The sequence below is a fragment of the Sander vitreus genome, chromosome 19, assembly GCF_031162955.1.
Source record: "Sander vitreus isolate 19-12246 chromosome 19, sanVit1, whole genome shotgun sequence".
Classification (NCBI taxonomy): Eukaryota; Metazoa; Chordata; class Actinopteri; order Perciformes; family Percidae; genus Sander; species Sander vitreus.
The window spans coordinates 11,963,578-11,984,252 of NC_135873.1; the positions used below are offsets into that span (position 1 = coordinate 11,963,578).

The window sequence follows — 20,675 nt, forward strand, 5'->3', positions numbered from 1 at the left end:
AAACGCTGTGTCAAACAAACACAAGGGCCGCTTTATTGTGTGTCATCATTCAACTGCATGAGTGTTTGTGAATATGTATGAGTATTTGTTTGGGTGTGTGTGTGTGTGTGTGTGTGTGTGTGTGTGTGTGTGTTCGCTCACCGTGGCTGACTGAATAAATAAACTGACAGCTTCAAGACATATGAATTAACCAGAGAAGCGCTGCTTATGCCATTTCTTCACGACAAAGAGATGCTGTGGGAGACACTGAGGGAGTGGATGGGAAAGAGCAACGAGTGAGGGAGTTTGAGGGAGTGAAATAGGCATGTAAAGTGCTTTTAATTGCTTTGTCGCTGAGTGAGAGGGAGGGAAGAGGAGGACGGAGAGACAATGTAAAAGAAGCGGGGGTGATAGGAAAAAAGGCATGAGAGCAGAGAGAGGGAGAGAGATAGAGGAGGCAGAGCACACTGCACAGCACTGATTACTGCTTTGTAAGAGAGATGGGAAAAAGAGGGGAGAGAGGGAGGGGAGAGAAAGCATTAAACAGACTAAGGTCAGGAAGGTATGGAAGTATCCAAGGCAGTGCTCTGCTTGATTACAAAAAAAGCAGTGAAATAGGCAAACGGAGATGGAAGGAGGGAGAGGCATAAAGAGAGGCCGAGATGAATAGAAGAGATGAGCACAAGGTGACAGGTAGAAAATAATTTGGAAGTGAGAAGGAGTTTGTCTGCATGTGTATGCAGAATGCATGTACCAGGGTCACATCAGGATACACTATAAGTATGCACACGTGTGTGTGTGTGTGTGTGCGCGTTGGAAGACACCCTGCGTTCAAATCTCAGTCTCAAGGGAGGCAAATTGAAATTCCGTGAATAAACTGACACACTTGAAAACCTCTCGCTCTTGAGTAACAACCTTGTCTTTCTCTCTACTTTTTTTTCAGGGAACTGTATGCTCACAAATTGATATTCTGTCACTAGCTTGGACTGTGTCTAAATGACGGAGAGTTTCTCTCCCTCTGATACGTCATACTTATTTCCTACATTGTGCGGAACAATACTGGCCAGCTCGGGAGAAGGGCCGTGAACCTGCTGCGTTCAGCCGTGGGTTAAATGTGTGGATGGAGAGAGCAGCAGTGAAGTGGTTTCCTTTCAAAGCACAAGTCGCACATCATACTCACACAACACAGCTCGTCTTAATGGCTCTGTTGCTGTGTTGTTTTCTGGACTATTACAGAATTTGCTTCCTCTTCTACGACAGATTTCTCCCTGTACGATTGTTTCGGCAGCAATATTTAACAATGAGCCTCAAAAGGAAACCCATTCACTTTGACGGACGCCCTGAGAGACTAACAACACAAACCCTGATGTTTACTGTCACGTGCTGCTTAACAGCGCCACTGTAGCTGCACTGCAAATATGAATGTGACATCATGTTGTCGGTTTGGCCACTCATCCATAGAAATTAGGTGCTCACAACTAAACTGACTCAGAAATAAAAGGAGCATTGTCTGTTTGTAAAGAGCAACTCAACACCTGCTGACAATCTTTGTTGACCAGTGGTTGAACTGTCACCTTGCTGCAGTGATGTAGAAGTGTACTCCAGGGAGTGTCAGGACACTATGACATCACTGTTGGGTGTGGTTGCAATAGCAGACACTTCCGACCACACTTAACCACATCAGCCTGGTATAAGTTACTATTTAAACAGTCTCAATGTTTTAAGGTGGAATTTTCCTCAAAGATGCACAAATGATTTCAAAGGTAGAGTATACTTTTCAAACACCACTACATGATAGGGTTGGGCGATTCGAGGAATACATCGGCCATCATCGTTTGGCTGGGTACATCGACGGTTGTTTTTTTTTGGGCAATTTTTGTCATTTTATTTTGCTTATTTAATGGTGTCAACAACAGTGACGGCAGAGCGAGACAGCGGGGGAACACGGCCTGTAGCATCGGCATATTTTCACATCTAACTCGGTGAATAAAGGAGTTATTTCCTTACCAGATTTGATGATTGTTGAAGAGTGAAAAGGCTAACAAAGACCGTTTTGGTGAGTTTTAGTTTGTTTCTGTTGATTTTGAATGACTAGGCACTTGAACTTGATAAGTAAACAAGCTAAATAAGTAAATAAGTCTTAGTTCGGTGACAGAAGAAGATGTACAGTTGTATTTTTCTGTTTAGTAAGGAGAATAGGTGTAAGAATATTTCCTTTCTTGACATTTTGTGAGTTTATTTGGTGTAGTTATTAAACCAGAAATAGCTGAGAGAGCTTGTAGATTGTAACGCCCCTTGGACATTTTTAACATATCGCCCAACTCTACTCCTATACATGAAAGCTTGTTAACACAGCACAACAAAAGCATGCTCAATTCCACAGCGGTTTGACACAGACAGACAACAATTATCCCAGTTATGACAGGACCTGCAGAAACCACTCCAGACAATGCAATACAGCTTCTATGAGAATGCAGGCATGGGTTTCTCTACAGACTGATCATTCTATGCTACGGAATACTAGCATCAGGGCTAATCATTCAACGACAGGACACAGTCGGTCATTGATAGGCATAAGTGAAGAAACGAGCTGATGGGAAATAATGTCTCTCCAATGCGCAGAGGCAGGAAACTTTCTGTACCTACATCAGAGCAGAACACACGGAGGACTTGGCATACACCGAATTGTCCATTAAAATAAATCATCTGCATTTAGAGGGTAACAAACGGCTTAGAAGGTAATGGTATCCTGCACTACAGCAGCAGAGTGTACATTAGCTGTGCTGTGTGAACATAGCGTAAACAAAATTAGCAGGGCTTGTGCTATTTTCAGTAATGGAAATTAGCTATCAGATCTAGTTAGTAAAGATGAGTCCATTTTTTTTTTCCCAAGAGCATTACTCTACATACCTAAGCAGCAAACTTCACATCAGTTTTAATTCCTTTAGCCCGTTTCATGTTCCCTCCAATTTCTAACAGCGCTTCACAACTGGCTGCTTTGATATATTTTACACTGTGCACCCATTGCAGTGCGAGGCAGAGGTCACTGCGCCCGGTCAGCTAGAGTTGGGAAAGGCTCCACATTTTTCACAGCTCATGAAAATTACATTAAGCAGAACACAGTGGACAACAGCAAACCCAAAGGGGAATGGAAATATTATAAATCCATCCCTCCACTTATCTGTTCACCTCCTGAGGAGATGGTAATAAAGCAGTGGTGGTCCAGAGTGTGACTGAAAGATCTCTGATAGAAGCAAAATTGGTAAAACATAGGGAAGGGATAGCTGCTCATTAGTCAAAGTAGAAAACTGTGGCTGTGCCGGGCAGCAGGTTTTCCTGTTCAGCATGCTATGATGAATATAAGACCACATTATTCATGGATACAACCAATATCTTTATGGGTTTAGCAGCAAAAATGGATCGGCTGATACTTCTCACCTTCCACTAATCTGAAATGTTGATCGTTTCATGGATCAAGAATGTTTTATTTAACAGAGCATCATATTTCATTGACCACACCGGCCTCTTTCTTTTCTCCCTCCTCTCATAATTGGCCGTATACATCATCACTTCGCAGAATACGCCAGCCTTTCTGACTGAAGGCCATAATTAGTGATGCGCTCTGTCATTTCTTTATTTGCTGATTGGGGGGCGCCCCCCCCCCCCCATGTAAAGCAGGAGAGTCTCAGAAAGACACAAAAAAATAATCACTGAGCAAAACTGGCGATCAAAGACATGTTCTGTCTCATTAACGGCTAAATACTGCCATAAAACCTTTGTGTGGCTATTCAAAGGTGTTTTATCTAAAATATTCTTTCCAATCTGTTCTTATTTTACTAAAATAAACTGGTGATGTCTAAATAAATTCATAGTGTTCCTATGCCCCCCTTCCACCAAATTGTATCTAATAATCTATGTATCTAATCTTCTATGAGACGTTGTAATACTTTTGAAACAATTGTCTGTTGTCACTGTTGATGTTGCCAGGATGGTGAGCATGTTCCTTACCGGTGTCGAGCTTCGTCCCCTTGGCACACGCCACAATGGCTCCCATGCTGGGCTGAGAGGTCATCCCGGCCATAGAGTCGACCTAGGGAGTGACAACAGTCAATATGAATTCTGTTTATAGAAGTGTGTTACGTGGCTTACGTGGCCTTTTCCAATCAAAAGGGTCAGGAGCTTTACTTCCAAAAACCTTTAGGTCTTAGCTTTCACTGGTGTATTTCATCATAAATGTTGTATAGGGCTGTCAAACGATTCATTTTATTTTTTTTTTTTAAATCGGGATTAATCGCTGAATTTCTATAGTTAATCGCAATTAATCGGATGTTCTATCACATGATTAAAATTCTATTATTTTGCATTTCAGAACTGTTTCTAAGTAAATAACAATGGAAAGCAATTCTTACCAGTGTATCTTGACTGGGAATCAAATAAATGCAAAGAAAGTTACTTTATGAACTTGATTTTAAGATTTGTATATTATTATTATTATTATTATTATTATTATTATTATATTTATTTACTGTAAACAAAAGAAAAATGTGTGACTATTCACACATTTGAATCTAGAGGCAATATAGTGTGCAGTAACTCAAATAATTTTGATTACTAATTATTATAATAATAATAATAATAATAATAATAATAATAATAATAATAATAATTATTATTATTATTGTCCAGTGTTCACCTTGCATCACTTTGCAGCTGTTCCAGTTGGGCTGCTTTCTCTGTGTCGTACAGGCTGTGTATGCGTGAAAACTACTGTCCCCCTCAACGGCAATGTATAAGACAGGTCAGAACATGCCAACCGTAGTACTTCATTAAGACCCGAGTCTTCTACGATGCTGACAGGTCTGCAGTTAGTTGCCACCCATTTTGCAAGAGCGGTAGTAATTATTTGGGATTTGGCTTCATCCGCAGGTCGGCAAGTAGCACTCTCCAAAATAGTGCTTTGCCTGAGCCTGCTAGCATCAACCTGAGTCACGTTAACTGTACTACTATGCTTAGCTCGTAGGTGGTAGCTCAAGCTTGACGTGCTTCGGTGATATTTTAATTCGGCTTTACACAATGTGCATGTGGCTTTCGACCCGTCTGGGAGTTTTGGAAAATAAAAAGCGCCATTCAGAATTTCGTTGCTGCTGTCTTTCTCCATCATGCCTGCAGCAGCAGGATGTGTTGTCACGAGGAAGTATGGCAAAGTGTTGCAAAGGGTCAAAATAGTAGTTTGTTAGGCACGCCGCGAAGCTGAGTGAAGTGAAAATAAATGAATAAATGGCGGCATGCGATTAAAAAAAATGAACACGTTATGCTCGGCCATTAATCGCATCGCGATTAACGCGTTAATGCTGACAGCCTTAATGTTGTATTGCTTGGCAGAGTAAAAAGAAAGTTTAAACCAATGTAAACCAGTGGGACCAATGCAAACATGTTTTTAGTGTCTAGTGTCATAAAGTGTTACAAAGAACTGAACAGCAGAACGGCCCAAAACTGCAAATAGCAGCCAATTGTTTTAATGAAACTCCCAATGCTGGCAGCGTGCGTCAGTGAACACAGTAAGAGAAATGTTCCTGGCTTCAACAATTGTTCCGTCTTTGTTTCAGTGACACACTACAATACAAACGGCAGCAACTGTTGTTCGTATTGGACAACTTGTGGGCCTTCAAATAATTATTTCAGTTGAATGTATACAGTGAGTTGGTACTGGTAACATGGCAGGCAGTTCTCACTTTCCATATCTTTCATAAGTAATTATAAATTACAAGATTAAATATTGTTTTATGATAATAAATAAACTTTTAAAAACCTCCAAGGTTTTTAAAATCATGTTTTATACACACACAACTTTATTATCAAGACATCCAAAGCGACCTTGTCTGAATACTCACAGCCACATCCACTACGTCAGCTCCAGCCTCGGCACAGGCCAGCATGGCGGCTACTCCGGCTCCAGCTGTGTCGTGTGTGTGTACATGGATGGGTACGTCCGGGAAACGGTCTCTCAGAGAGCCGATCAGAAGCTTACTGGCCTCTGGCTTCAACAGGCCAGCCATGTCCTGGTGTTGCAGAGAGATTGAGAAGGAGACATAAGGGAGGAGGGGGTAAAAAGGATTGAAGAAAAACTGAAATGGGACGTTTGAGTGACATTTGGTGGTGCGTGAGCTCCCTCTAGTGGTACGCAAATGGAATCTCTGATATATTTAAAAAATAAAAATAAAAAATGAAATTAATTAAAAAACAATACTATAGAACTGATATGTTTCGATATCAGCTTGCTACATAGTCTACATGCCTGGTGTGCTCTCGGGCAGCCGATTTAACACGCCGGTCCTCATCAATATAGTTCCATGTGTCACGTAGCTCTCCACAAGCAGAAAAAAAGAGGTGCTTAAAACGCAACTTGCTGGTTCAAAGTTAGGACTAACAAGTTAATTAGCAGTTAAGAAATAGATTGTATAGCCTTTTTACATTTTTATCATGCAAATGACGTTTAAAAACCTTATACAAAACGCATCGAATTACAAACATTTTTTAATTATAGTTAATTTATCGTTATCGAGGTAAAATGTGCAATTAATCGTGATTTTGATTTCAGGTCATATCGTGCAGCCTTAATAAATATTGTTTTCAGGAATAAACCTGCCTCCTGCGGGAACTGTCTACCTAGCCTATGCTACTCTGTTTTAACGTGGGCCATAATGGTGGTACTTAGAGAGCCTAATATTTTCTGACGTGGTACGCAGTAAAAAGTTTGAGAAACACTGCTTTAAACACATATTTGCTAGTGATTTCATTAGGCGTAATATCCCAACATATTACATATACATTACCATGTATTTTCTCATTCACATTACTTTACCTTTTCTAAAAACTCTTTGGCCATGACACCTGGACACAGAGTATAAATTAAGCAAAAATTAGACCTTAATCTAAATGATTTAATCCCGTTTTAAGTGACTTTCTGTAACACATCTAAAAATTTGGATATGGAGTCCTGGACTAAGTTAACAAGACTGATTTTCAACCACCTGTCTTCATCCGCATTAGTAAGAGCGTGTGCACACAGCACTGGCCTGAGGCTGCTTATGAAAGATGGAAGAGACCACAGAGTGCTGATAAATTGGTGGAATCGGACGACGCGAAAACAATGGAACCAGAAAGACCATGTTCACAAACACGACACCAAAATCCTTTAAGTAAGTAGGAATTGGAAAGAACTACTAACTATTGAAACTCTCCAAATAACCATCACTAATATAGAGCATTCATCTGAATCTCAACTGCCACCATGAAGTTTAATTGAAGCCAGAAAATATGTCCAGTTAATTCAAAACAAATCTAATAAAATTGTGACTAAAAACAACCTAATATGTACTGGAAAATGATACATTTGAACAAAATGGCGATAAAAGTCAAGGTTTTACACAGACACACTAAGACACTAATGTATAAATCTTAATTGGTATTAACAGAAATAAACAGAGAGCTTAGATCTTTAGCTGCGCTCCCTTTGGTGATCATTGCACTCCATGAAGTTATAATTCATGCTCATTTCCTCTTTTAAAAGTTAACCTCATTAGCTGTGCAAGCCTTTTATGAGATTGCCACTGCTGCGTGCAATGGTTCACACTGCGGTAGAGTGGGGGTTTATCATTTCACGTTTGAAAATATTCTGTCACGCTTGAATAAGGAAATTAATTCAATGTGAGTATTATCAGTCTCTTCCTTTAGATAAGCGGCTCAAGTATACAAGTTAATTCAATAGGAGCATTTAAAAAAACTTGAAAATGCAACTTGAAATGCATGTATGTGTTTTCATGATAGATTGCTGAAGACGGTTATTGGAAATCCCAGATTTTATCCATCTGTTTTCGTATGTGCTGAACATCAGCTAACATTTGAGCATTCCAGTAGTAGTAGCACCAAAAGTTGCAGCTGAAACAGAAATAGTAGTTGTAGTAGTATTGGTAGTTTTTGCAAGTCATATTTAAAGCAGCGTTAAGAAGTAAAACAAACTCACACATTGCACCTTGCTTACTCGATTAAATAATGGCAATTGCATCAGGAATTTCATTAGTCAATTTAAATGTCTTACCTGCCAACAGCGTTTCACTTTAGCTTAAACCAACCGAATGCAAGAAAGTTTGCATCCAAATACTAATACGGGTTTACACAGCCAACATCTTTCAAAGCAAACACTTTTCCTATTTTTATTTCCTCACCTTGATACAGAGGATGTGGGTTCCGGCTTTGACAAGCTCGTCTGCCAGTTTCACGTAGTAATCCAGAGAGTACTTCTGCCTCAGTGGGTCAGAGACGTCGCCTGTGTATGAGATGGCAGCTTCCACTACGCCACCTGCTGCTCCAGCAGCCTCCATGCCCAGCAGCATGTTAGGCAGGTAGTTCAAGGAATCAAACACGCGGAAGATGTCCATGCCGTTCTCCTTGGCCACCTCACAGAACCTGGAGGAGGGGTGGAAGGAGAGGGAAATAATGTTAGTCAACTGCACATACAGTGCACTCCTGTACATAAAGTCCACATTCAAATGGGAGACAGAAATAGAATAGGTTAGGTGGACTGTCGAGACTTCCTGTACACTGTGAGGTGTTCACACAATCACTCTCACACATAATGAGTTTGTCTCCATGCACAGTGTATCCTAGATAATAGTGCACATCCGGGTTGGGATAAGCTGTTTATATCCCTCTCCGTATCGCCACTCATAAATATCGCTGTACCTGCCTTAATACAATATTCTCACTATTTCCATGAGAAGTGAGCTTACACAGCCTGCAGGGACCCACAATGACGGGAGAGAAATGTAAACCTGCCTCATATCCAAGCTGCTAGTGGTAAATCCCTCCTATTATTGCCTTGGCCTCGGTATCTCAATCAGGGTTTTTCATAACTGGCCTGAGTGCTTATTGTAGCGGTGTTGCTGTGAATGCAATATTCACATACACACACACACGGAGAGCTTTTGTTTTGGTAAATAAACAGACACACTTAATGTTGTGCCACGAGAGGATTACCAGTCCAACCTCTGCGCGTCCAGTATTTATTCAGCACTACAATGCATACAAGTGTTGTCTAGTGGACGCTGTTTGGCACCAAATCAAAAGCACTGTACTGTCCTGCATATCTGACTCAGAGCTGATAGAATCCTGATGTGAATCATGGGTTTCAGAAGATTTTCAGATCTCATTAGCAATCCACCAGCCATTTTAGATATTTTAAATATGGTACATCCCTCTCGCTACAGGGTGTACTGTACTGTGACCCTGATGTGACATGCACTTTAAATCAATTAAATGAAATGAAATTACACTTTGACTTGATTTAGTTAATAAAGACATTCGCTTGCGGGCTGCCACAGTGAAAACGACGCAGGTGATGGATAAAGGAAGGAAGGGAGAGAGAGCCTGGCCAACAGATCAAAGCCATTAAACACAATCATGTGCAAATCTTCAATGGCACTCCCCCTGCGGGACACAGAGTGAGAGGGGAGGAGAGGGAGATGAAGAGCAGTCGAGAGAGAGAGAGAGAGAGAGAGAGGGAGGGAGTTCAAAATGGGGAAAGAAGTGTGTAATGTGGAGAGATGAATGGAGGCATAAAAAAAGGAAGTTATAAGAGTTGGAATAAACAATGACTATGTTAGGAAAGGGGGAGCAAAATAACAGGGAGGATAGGGGAGGTCTGCGTGTGTGTGATTCAATGGTGAGGAGGGGACAGCCGCGTTAGTCATTAAGCCACTCCTAATTCATTTAAGGTGAGGGGAATTACACCGCACTTGTGGGGGCGTGCGCGTCCTCGTCTGTGTGTGGAACTGCATGCCAGTGTGTGCGCTTGTGTATACATGAGTCATCCGCATCATCGACGTAGCTTGTGAAACCATTTGGAAAAGGGTTAGAGGCATGTGTATGCATGTGTGTAGGCACAGGAGTATTTATGGCCCTAATGACATTACTGGTCTACATCTGTATCAATGGTGTGTGTGTGTGTGTGTGTGTGTGTGTGTGTGTGTGAGAGAGAGAGAAACTCACTCACTACCACGCATGGTAGGAGGCGAAAACATCGACCACACTTAGCTGACTAAATGTGTGTCAGTTGTGTGGTTTGTGGTATAGCTACTGTACAGTATATTTGTTTAGATCTATTTAGAGACAAAGCAGCTGTGTCAGCTTTAAGCTACGTATGAATAGAGACCAAGTGTTAGAATATCGTTGACTTGAGAGAAAGGAAAAATACGTATTTATTTTTAGTATATGGATTGTTTGTTTTGGGTGTCCAGCCTATATGGGCTTAGATCACACTAGACAACAGCCACCATTCTAATCATGTAACCGATCATGACGTACACATCCACACAAGAGAAAATTCAACAGACCCAATTCACATAAGAGAGGAATCCTGAATGAAGGATACTCTCTTATCAACCGGGCTAATTGTCTCATTAAAAGGCACAATGAGTAGGATTTTCTTAAAAAATAATGTATAGAATTTTTAAAAAAAATTCTCTCTCAATCATCACTTATGACCCAACAGAAGTGTGTGGTGGTGTCTGTATCTGCAGAGACCCTGCCCTATGCCTGTATTTTCTTATTTTGCTGTGTTCGAAACGTTTCTGGGTAGATGTAGCGACTAGGTGCCAGATCGTAAGCACGCATCCAAGAGGAAGCTACGAGAATTGTGGCCAGAGTGCCGAAAAAATGCAAATAGTGAACCAAGCTGACAAAGCTCGTTCTAAAACGAGAGTGAATCTGGGGTTGGCTTTCACCCATTGGCTAGCACCGTAACCCTAGTTCAGCCGGCGAGGATGGGCGGGCTTTGAACGAATTTTCACCGATAAATTAAAAAAAATGTATTAAGTTGATGTCATCCCAGTAACGAGACATTTTCTAAATACTATGGCAGTGACAGAAAATGAAGCAGGGGTAGCAGCGGATGGCTTAATTGTTTTCCAACTATTCAGTTAAAATGTTTTCAACACAGTAAAAAAATTTACAATATGAAAATGGAAACGTTTCTTCAGCGTTATGAAGGGTCTGCTTGCATGCAAGACTGTATTCTACATACTGAACACTTATAGTCTGTAGTATTCAATGTATTAGAGCCATATATTTGATGTGTAATTTGCTCCTGAGCACTAGGTGGTGCATTGTTCAGGCCGAGGCTGGTCACAGGTTATTTAGGGTCATCATGTCAGTAACCACACGGTGTTGCTAATTGACTTTTTGTTTTTTTGCTAATTGAAAAATGTTTTCCTTTTCTGCTGAAACGTAATGAAAGTGACAGACATTATTTAATATTAACACTATTGAGAAAGTAAAGCATTATGCTAGAAGTATTGGCAAAGACTGGATATTGGGTTTTCAGAGTGCACGTCAAAACGACTCATGTCAATCAGCAGCCCGTTGCGGCTAAAGTATAGGGGCTTAGTCACTACATGTGCATACATAAAACAATGCAGATTAGGCATTAGAGTGTGTGCATATACCTATATTTACGGCCCTGCTTTGTGTGTGTCAGCATATTTCCTTAGCATAATTGATACAGTGTAAGGATTTGGAAGCAAATACAAAAATGTGTGCATATTGGTAACAAGCCTCTTGTTGTCATGCCTGTGGTGTTAGCTCTTAGGCCGGTTACACACTGGCTGCGTGGCGTGAGCGTGTCAGCTGTGTGGCGTGTCCATTTTTAATTTCGGCTCCCATGTTAACAGGTTAGAGCTTGCACACTGCCTGCGTGACACGCATGTTTTGCTAGAAATAGGACCAACGCCTGTTTTTCACACGACACGCAAGCGTGTTGGAAGCGTTTCCAGGCAAAATAGAATAGGAAAAGATGTTTATATGTCATTTTGAACCGAATACATTAATAAATGACATGTTTGAAAGTCTTTAGGTTTTGACATAAATGCAGATATAAATGTAATTTAAAAAAAATGGGTCAATACAGACAATACCTGTCAATACATAACGAAATATTCTGTAGCCTATTTTGCCGTCAATACTGCCGACGCTGTCTTTGCTGTAATCAAATCAGTATATATTTATGTTAAACATGGAGTATACTAATGCTTAAGTGCAGTAAATCAATGGGAAACATACATGTGTACAGACAAGGCTAGCAGCAACAGTGCCGCGTCAGACACATTTCTGGTGAGCAAAGAGACAACGCCACGCAGCCAGTGTGTGGCCGGCCTTACACATTTGATTGTTTAATAACTGATTAAAAAAATTATGATAAAATGTCTGTGTCTGTATGAGTGACTCACTTAAAGACAGCGTTGTCAGGGTAGTTGGTGTAGCCCACGGCGTTGGCCCCTCTCAGCAGCATCTGGAATGGGACGTTTGGGATCAAAGCTCTCAGCTCCTGGAGTCTCTTCCATGGGCACTCCGACAGGAAGCGCATGGCCACATCAAAGGTAGCACCTGCACGCATGCACACACACGCGCGCACACACACATACAGGAGTGGCAGTTTATTTCAGCGGTCATCATAAGTCTTATTTGTCATCCTTACTTTGATCTCAATTTTAGACTCAAAAACTAATATTTCAAATGTATCACATTACCCACAAACACACACAGTACACATAATAAACACCAATGGATGCTCAGATGAAATATCTGATGATACTTGCACATTGATTGTTCATTCTAACACTTGCATCATTTCATTCTAAAGTCACATTAAAATCTTAGAAATGTTTCAGTGGAAGAGGTGGGGGAAAAAAAGAGGTAGCAATCTCTTATTTCCTTTTCTTGGGGGAGTAGATTAGCAGATCTCATACCCGTTTATCATATCAGCCAGAAATATTGAAGCCTCCAGTGGTTTTCTGCTGATCCAACACTGTCATCATTAAATTTCATTTTCTGAGCACTCACACACATTTGGACACGGAAAGAATACTAAGCACAACTGCTTGTTCCCTACTCTGCGAGGAGCAAGAATGCCCTGGATACCCTCCTTATCAATTTGTATTCTCCCCCCCCCCCATTTGGAATCTTAGCCTACGTCAGCATCTCTTAAATTACTGGTTTGGAGTGGAAATGACTCCAAGCAATCCTGTCTGATGTTAAACATATTAGTATTAATGTATTATAGCGTCAAAACATGATGCTGAGTGGGGATTCAGCTGGGACGGCAGAATTTATTCTGATAATTTAATAACAGGAATGAAGAGTGACAGCTGGTCCCACACTGCTGTAGCCTCTTTTGCCTGTTTTTGGAGAGATAGGCAGCCTACAATCTGTCATGAAAATGAGCTGACAGAAATCAGAGAGAAAGATGGAAACAAGCCTGTTCCTCATTGCCCACAACTGCCAGCACTGTATTCAACAGTGCATGTAATGTAAACAGAGAAAAATGACTAATCATCTGGTGTAAGTGTTGTGGGAATGTATGGGCCTTTAACATCTTAGGTAAGTATGTTTTTTACAGAACTCAATAAAACAGTTTTTACGGTCTCATATTGACAAACTCTTTAATCCATCTAACTATCCCCCTGATGGGAAACTAAAGTTCTATAAAATAAAACTTATATTTCATGCTCTTGAGCCAATAAAGGAAAAATACATGAATAAAACGTATTCATATCTTTAATTTGAATCGTTGAGTTACATATACCCAGCCACCCACACCACTACACCTCTGCAGTTAGCATTTTTGCTTAAGTGTGCAATTATGGCCCTGATGCATCAGACAGTTTATCCAGTCAGATCAATTTTTATGTCTCTGAGATTCCACCTAATCGTTGTGGATCGGTTGAGTTGCCTTTGCTGCCTGTGCTGGTCAGACCTTTAAAATGCTTGAGTGTCCGCTGCCCGTACAAAGAAACAGGTCATATTCTTTAAAAAACATGCAAAGCTACTCTGAAACACTGATTCCAACATGATCATGTACAGTAATTAACAATCTGCCGCTTTACCATGATATAAATTGGCCAACTGGGAAATAGATGAAGAACCATATAGATGCATTATGTGACCCATTTCATATTACTCTATCTTGCATGGTACAGGCAGGAATGCTATATCAGGACAGGACTTAATCCTCAAAGGGCTTTCACAGGCTTAATCTCTTCAATGATTCATTCTGCCTCTAAGCAGCTGAAACATGTGAAAGCAATACTGTAGTTCCTTATCTAAGACCACTTTTGTGTAAAAAAAAAAAAAACTAAAACATTCTTGCATAGAGACAGTGTGTCAGGGTAACGGCTTCAATACTCACAGCCATCTCCCTTTAGTGATTTATTTTGGTTCAAAGTGATTCAAGCTCAGCAGAGTGTAATATTCTCTATCTCTGATCACTTTGTAATACAAGTGCATTGTATAGGGACTTCCTATCCAGAGAGGCATGGTAGTTACTCCTTCCTCCACATTTAGTGATTTAGGAGGAAGTGTTTAAAATGTACAATTACAAGCTGTCCTTGTGGGACAGTGTGTGCTAGAGCTGAACTTTTTACTGCAGCATGGTAGTCCACATGTTATTTGTGCTTCACAACCTAAATCAATATTAGGCGAGCAGCTAGTGAATCTGGGAACTTTGGGTATTGAGAGCTGAGTGAATACAGGATGTTTAACAGTGGGGATGAGATACAAACTGATACTCGTGCATTATCCTGACATACTGTAAAAGATTACAATGTTCTATTATTAGTGGCAGAGGAGAACTCCTCATCCGGTGAAAACAGTTGCATAAAGGAACCCCATAAAGTCTGAGAAAATAACACCTGATAATGTGTCTGATTGAACCTGAGACTTCAAAAGGGAAAATAGGAAAATAGAAGAGTCTGAGAAGACAACATATAAATACATAAAAACAAGGAAAAAATAAATGTATAACCCAAAAAGAAAAAGTCAAATAAATAGGACATGTTGTATTTTGTACACTTGTTTAGCTTCTTTAAGACTAGTCTAACTGCTATAAAACTGAGTGATAATACTGACTTTTTGTGTGTAAGAAAAAGGAAAAAACAACTGAAATGGCCTTTTATTGTCATGAGAAAAGTTAAAGAGAGAGCGCAGATCTTTTGAGGTGGGGTTGTATAAGACATGCCTCCTCCCATAAATTAATATGGAAATTACCCTAAATGCGCCCCTACGTCATTCTTTGTCCAATCACAACAGGTAATTCTGCAGCAGACGGAAAAAAAACTTTTGAGGTTGAGGTGCTGATCGCGGAGGTGGAGGCAAAGAAACACGGATCCGCTGCATCACGCATGGATTAAATAATAGTAAATAGGCCTACAGTAACATAAATATGTGCAGAATCAAGACAGGCAAGACGGCGGTGTTTGGTGGACCGGGTCAGGTTCATTTCCTACACCTTGTTCACTTACATATAGCGATAGACCAATTTTATCTGATATTTGCGTTTTTACGTGTATCGGCCGATACGTGGCTGCTGCGTTCGCCGATATATGCATTATTTACAGACAGGCATCCACAGGCAGCTCTGTGTTGCTGGAGACACTGCAGTTCATGTGCAGACCATGCACTGCCCCTCCTCCACTAGCAGAGTGCTAAAATAGCCCCACATACACACACTATCTATATATATATATGTGTGTGTATGTATGTATATATATATATATATATATAAAGTAAGTGTGTGTGTGTGTGGGGCTATTTTAGCACTCTGCTAGTGGAGGAGGGGCAGTGCATGGTCTGCACATGAACTGCAGTGTCTCCAGCAACACTGCCTGTGGATGCCTGTCTGTAAATAATGCCAGGAAAAAACTATCGACTATGTCCCCAGCAGTACATTGCTTAGCTTCCATGTTATGACTCTTGTGGGCTTCTACCTGTTAAAGGGGAGTTTTCCTTGCCCCTGTTGCTAAATGTTGGGTCTCTGTAAATCATAGAGTATGGTCTAGACCAGAGGCCTGTACTAAGAATCAAGATCAACATGCCCTGGATTTATTTCAGTTACCTGGCTTCACCTAACAACCACGGTCCCGCGTAAGCTGTGTCACGACGCTGGTTAACAACTAGTTCAATCAACCCAGGGTTTCCCAATCCAGCGTTCACAGAAAAGAGGCGGTGTTTGCACAGCATGACCAATCCCAAACATCTACCAGAGCCACATATTTTACATAAGAAGAGTAAACTATAATACTAATAAATATGAAGAATACAGACTTTACAGGCAAAACGCAGGAAGGAAAGCTGGCAAAAAAAGCAAATGCTGTAAATCACAACGCTTATCAATATCACTTCCCCATCAGTCAGGCACAAGATCTGACCATAATTACACTTTTGCTTTCCATAAACTGCCGTTGCTTTAGCCTATTATATTATCAGTTGCAACCCTGGCAGTGGTAAGCGATCATGAGAGAAAATAAATATACAAACATAATTCAAACCAATGTGTGGCATTGGCAACACATGGCTCAAGAAGCCGACAAATAGCCTATACATAATTCCCTCCGCTGAAAATATATATCTTTCATAAAAATACCCATCAGGGAATGTTAACGGGGTTGTCGGTCTCTAAATGTTTTAATTTACCGGATCTTCAAATCAGAGTATTGATTGGTCAGTAGGCGGTGCTTTTACACCGGTTGATCTCTAATCTCCAACATGACATGCTCCCGAGCAGGTTATGTGTTCAGCATAAGTTACCACGGCGATTTAACCCAGTAACAAGTGATCCACCGTCGTTGAACCTGCAGTTACCTCGTTAACGGCAAATCTTGCTTCGTAGTACAGGCCTCTGCTCTATAGGACAACTGTCTCGAGATAACTTCTGTTATGATTTGCTGCTATATAAATAAAAATTGACTTGAACACTTCAAACTGGGGGCTTGCTGAGCGCCATCTACTACACTGAATATGGATAAGAACCTCATACAACCACACTATAAACGATCCAAACTACCCCTTTTACAGGCTTGGTAGCAGATTCACTCTTTTCTAAATGCTTTGTTGTTCCTACTTTACTAGTCAAATTAGCATAACCTATCTATAAATTGCAGGAACGTCTGTCTGTCAGTGTGTGTGTGTGTGTGTGTGTGTGTGTGTGTGTGTGTTATGCGCATATCTCTCGAACCGTTAGTCCGATGGATTTCAAACTTGACAGGTTTCTTGCTACGGGCACGAGTAGTTTGATGTCGTTTGGATTAGAAATGCAAAAGATATCGTTAAATATATATAGGTAAAAGAAGCACACATTGGCTTTTGCCGCTCTAGCCACTGGCCACTCCCCCTCTCACCCTGAGGACCACAGACAGAGAGAGCAGCGGAGCTTTGGCAACTAAAATGTGAAATACACCTCAGACCCACAAAAATGTGCAAAGTAGAACTAATTTGGACTGTCTTTGACTTTGAATAAACAAACGACACCCAAATTTAAGGACGTTTCAGAATCCCACACATGCAAAGCACAACCAGCTACAGACAACAAGTGGCAGACAGAGCGTGATGCCACTTATAGGCAGGCTATCTATCTTATAAAGCGAGACGTATCTGTGTGTCCGTGTTTGCGAGAAAATCTCAGAGTTGAACCGGGGAGATACATCAGTTTTCATCAGACTCACCCTGGGTCGGGTTAATTAAGTCGCCAAAATACCCCGCAAATCAATTCCCCTACTTCACCGTTAACCGTCAAGCTACTAAACCTCTATGGAAATGAACATCTCTCTCTCTCTCTCTCTCTCTCTCTGTGGTTGATTAATGCAGATATGTGCTGATTAGCTCTCATAACGGCCCGGGTGGGTAGCACACTGCCATGAGTCCATGACGCTAATGTCTGATTACTCCACATTTTCATTGTGATATTTTGTGATTACATTCTGAATCTGCAGCGTTCTCTGTCAGGTAAACACAGTAGTACAATGTCTTCCTCTGATGTAGACGTAGCCTACACTGTAAGTCAGTAGCAGGCTATACAGTGGTTTGGGGTCCTTCTGTAAGTCATTTTGTGGTACAATTTGGTTTTGATGAATTCTACAAGCAGCAATACCACAGGCCAAGTAATCGCCCGTTCCAAACAGGCACATTTTCAACGGGCACTGCACTAGTAATATTAATTTGCACAAGAAGTATATTATACTGTAAAGTCGCAGGAAGGATTCAGGGGAATATATCTCCTAGAATTTATTCTGCCTTAAAGTGTAAATAATTATGAGAAAGTACTATTCAGTTTTTTCTGACTCATAATCATATCACGCAGGAACTACAGGAGGCCTCAAGAGGATCCACTAGCATATATTGTTTCTCTGCAACTGTTCTTAACTGAGTGAGACAATCTCAGATCGTAATATTAGCCCATTACAGATTCATCATGTCACGAGGCGTTTAAACTGCTCCTGTTTTACATTGGATTTCATAGATGTACTCTTGCTGTCGTCGTATAAATGGGACAGAGACGAGCATATATTCACTTCCTCTGACGGTACACTGTTAAAATTTCAAGAGCTTTCACTGACAGACGATTTCAAAACTCCCATTGCAATTCAGACATTAGCGCTTTATGAGAGAGTTCAGAAGGAAGATACAAAGGAAGATAAATTCACCTTTTGCACAGTGTTTACTACCCAAACTAAGTGTGTTTTTAGAGTGTTTACCACATTGTCAGCTCAGTTCAAAATGATTATACGGTTTAAAAAAAAAAAAGAAAAAAAAAAAGCTGAAGCCTTAAAAAGAAAAGTGTTGACATTATGTGAGCTTACAATAAGAAGCTTTAAAAAGACATGTTCACTATTAAACATATCTTTACAATCATTGAAATAATACATTGAAGCACAATACAACCCCGGCAATAGTTTTAGTTTTGAAAATCTCACCCCAGTGCCACTGCTTCTCACTGGCTTTCAGAGAGTTCAATGGGCCAATAGCTTAGGCTTTAAAAACACATGATAAATCTCAGTATAGAAAACAGGAAGCTCCTAGTAAATTAACATCTTGAATGCTCAACCATAAACTGCTCTCAAAGCATGCTTCCTATCTGATTTTCATAGACTGTTTTGCACAGTTTCCTGTTTCTCATACAGAAATAGTCAGAGAAAGCGGATAGTTTGTGCTCTTTCATCAGTAAAAAAATAGACATGTCTGACGTACTATGAGCTTCCCCTTCCCTAAAGGAGATTTATCAGTTTTTTGAAAGCCTAAACGATAGCTCCATTAGTCTGTGTATAAACCCAGTGAGACGCTGCAGGAGAGTGGTAGGATCCTCAGAAGTAAAGATATCACTGACGTGCTATTGCATGATTATAAATGATGGCAAACAACATTTTAAAACTGGGGTAGGCAGTTTTGTGGAAAAAAAGACCAGCATTTAAAAAATACAGCCCTTTATCTGTAAGCTCTACCTTTTTCCATCCTAAGGCCATCCCCCCAGAGAAGCACAGGCTTATGTACGCGATTCATTCATACCTGAACGAGTACTAGTCATTCATTTCAATCATCACGATCGTGATTGTCATCCTGGTGCAGATGCCATTATACAGTATAGCGCAAAGTCTTTGAGAATTACTGTCCTGTTTTCTTTGTAAACTCCTTTGAGATGACATACTGTGATTCAAGGCTCTAGCTAGCTACGTAAACTTGAATTAGCCACAGCTGTGAGCTACGGTTAGCAGAAGGCTAAACTGTTCCATCTCTGAAATGCTACGCAGATATTGACACGCGCTTTATTGCTTTTATTGTCAGACTCTCTTTTACACGTCGAATTTGAAAAAGTATGTGGGCTGAAAAATGGTGCACATATTATTTTTAAGTTTATAAAATATTGAAATGTTAAAAAGGCATTAATGTCCCTTAATAAAGAACCGTCTCACACAGTATAATGAGACATACAGAGAGAGGCAGCTTCCCTGGCAGCTATTCAACTTCCAGAGTCAAGAACTGAGTTCACTGCGAGTTTTCACAGTCTCTCTTCAAAGATTTACTTTGAATGTAACTGCTCAAACAGGGCTAAGCTGAATTCATATCATCTTTCTCTGGTCAGACTCATAATGACATCATGATATACTGGGAGATGGATGCAGTTAAGCCCTTTCTATCCAAATATCTCCCCAATGTTTTACTTTTACGATAACCTTTTTATCCGTTTGAACACAAGATGAGTAGCTAGTTGCTAAATGTGAGATGTGCTCAAAGTGCTCTCCCACAGTACTGAAATAGTGTTTTGTATTGTAACGGGTGCATCAGGAGGAATTTAATGTAAAGGGTTTTACAGCACATAGGAGGTTTCACTGGACACTCTCTCTCTCTCCATGCAAGTTTATTTTTTCTTCTCACTTTGCTCAACCATCTGATGATGAGCACAGTCAATGAAACAGAAACCCTTTTTACTTCGGGCTTTTGTTGTTAGTTCTTGTGTTTGTTCTTGTGATCTACTCAAAGCACTCTGAGCACAATCACACTGAGTAGATTACTATAATTGAGCATTAAATTAAATGTTTCAACCTCAAGAGGTTCACTGGGCATATCTCTTTCACAAATGTGTGTGTCCTAAGTGCTCAAACAGTAAAACTGAATTTACTCTTTAAAACCAGTTCATAACGACTGCACTTCACATAGGACCACCATCAAGAAGTGTTGATAAGTGGTCTCGCCGGCCTCTGTTCAAACATGAGGCATGTCTTTTTTAAGTAATTGCATAAATACAGGGACTCTGTTGGACTGTTCACGCCTCAAAAAGTTTCAATAACTGATGATTTTCTCTATTCAGTCAAGAGCAG

The 20,675-nt window shown here is 40.4% G+C and overlaps 1 protein-coding gene across 1 annotated transcript in view; it reads right to left on the reverse strand.

Moving 5' to 3' along the window:
- Positions 1–20,675, reverse strand: part of pcxb (pyruvate carboxylase b) — a 312,422-nt gene that overhangs the window by 37,822 nt on the left and 253,925 nt on the right. Inside the window, exons 16-19 of the mRNA XM_078275766.1 lie at positions 12,261–12,417; positions 8,205–8,445; positions 5,871–6,038; positions 3,988–4,069 (exon numbers count right to left, since the gene is read on the reverse strand). Of these exons, the coding sequence (XP_078131892.1) occupies positions 3,988–4,069; positions 5,871–6,038; positions 8,205–8,445; positions 12,261–12,417 (648 nt within the window). The remainder of the gene's footprint in view (positions 1–3,987; positions 4,070–5,870; positions 6,039–8,204; positions 8,446–12,260; positions 12,418–20,675) is intronic.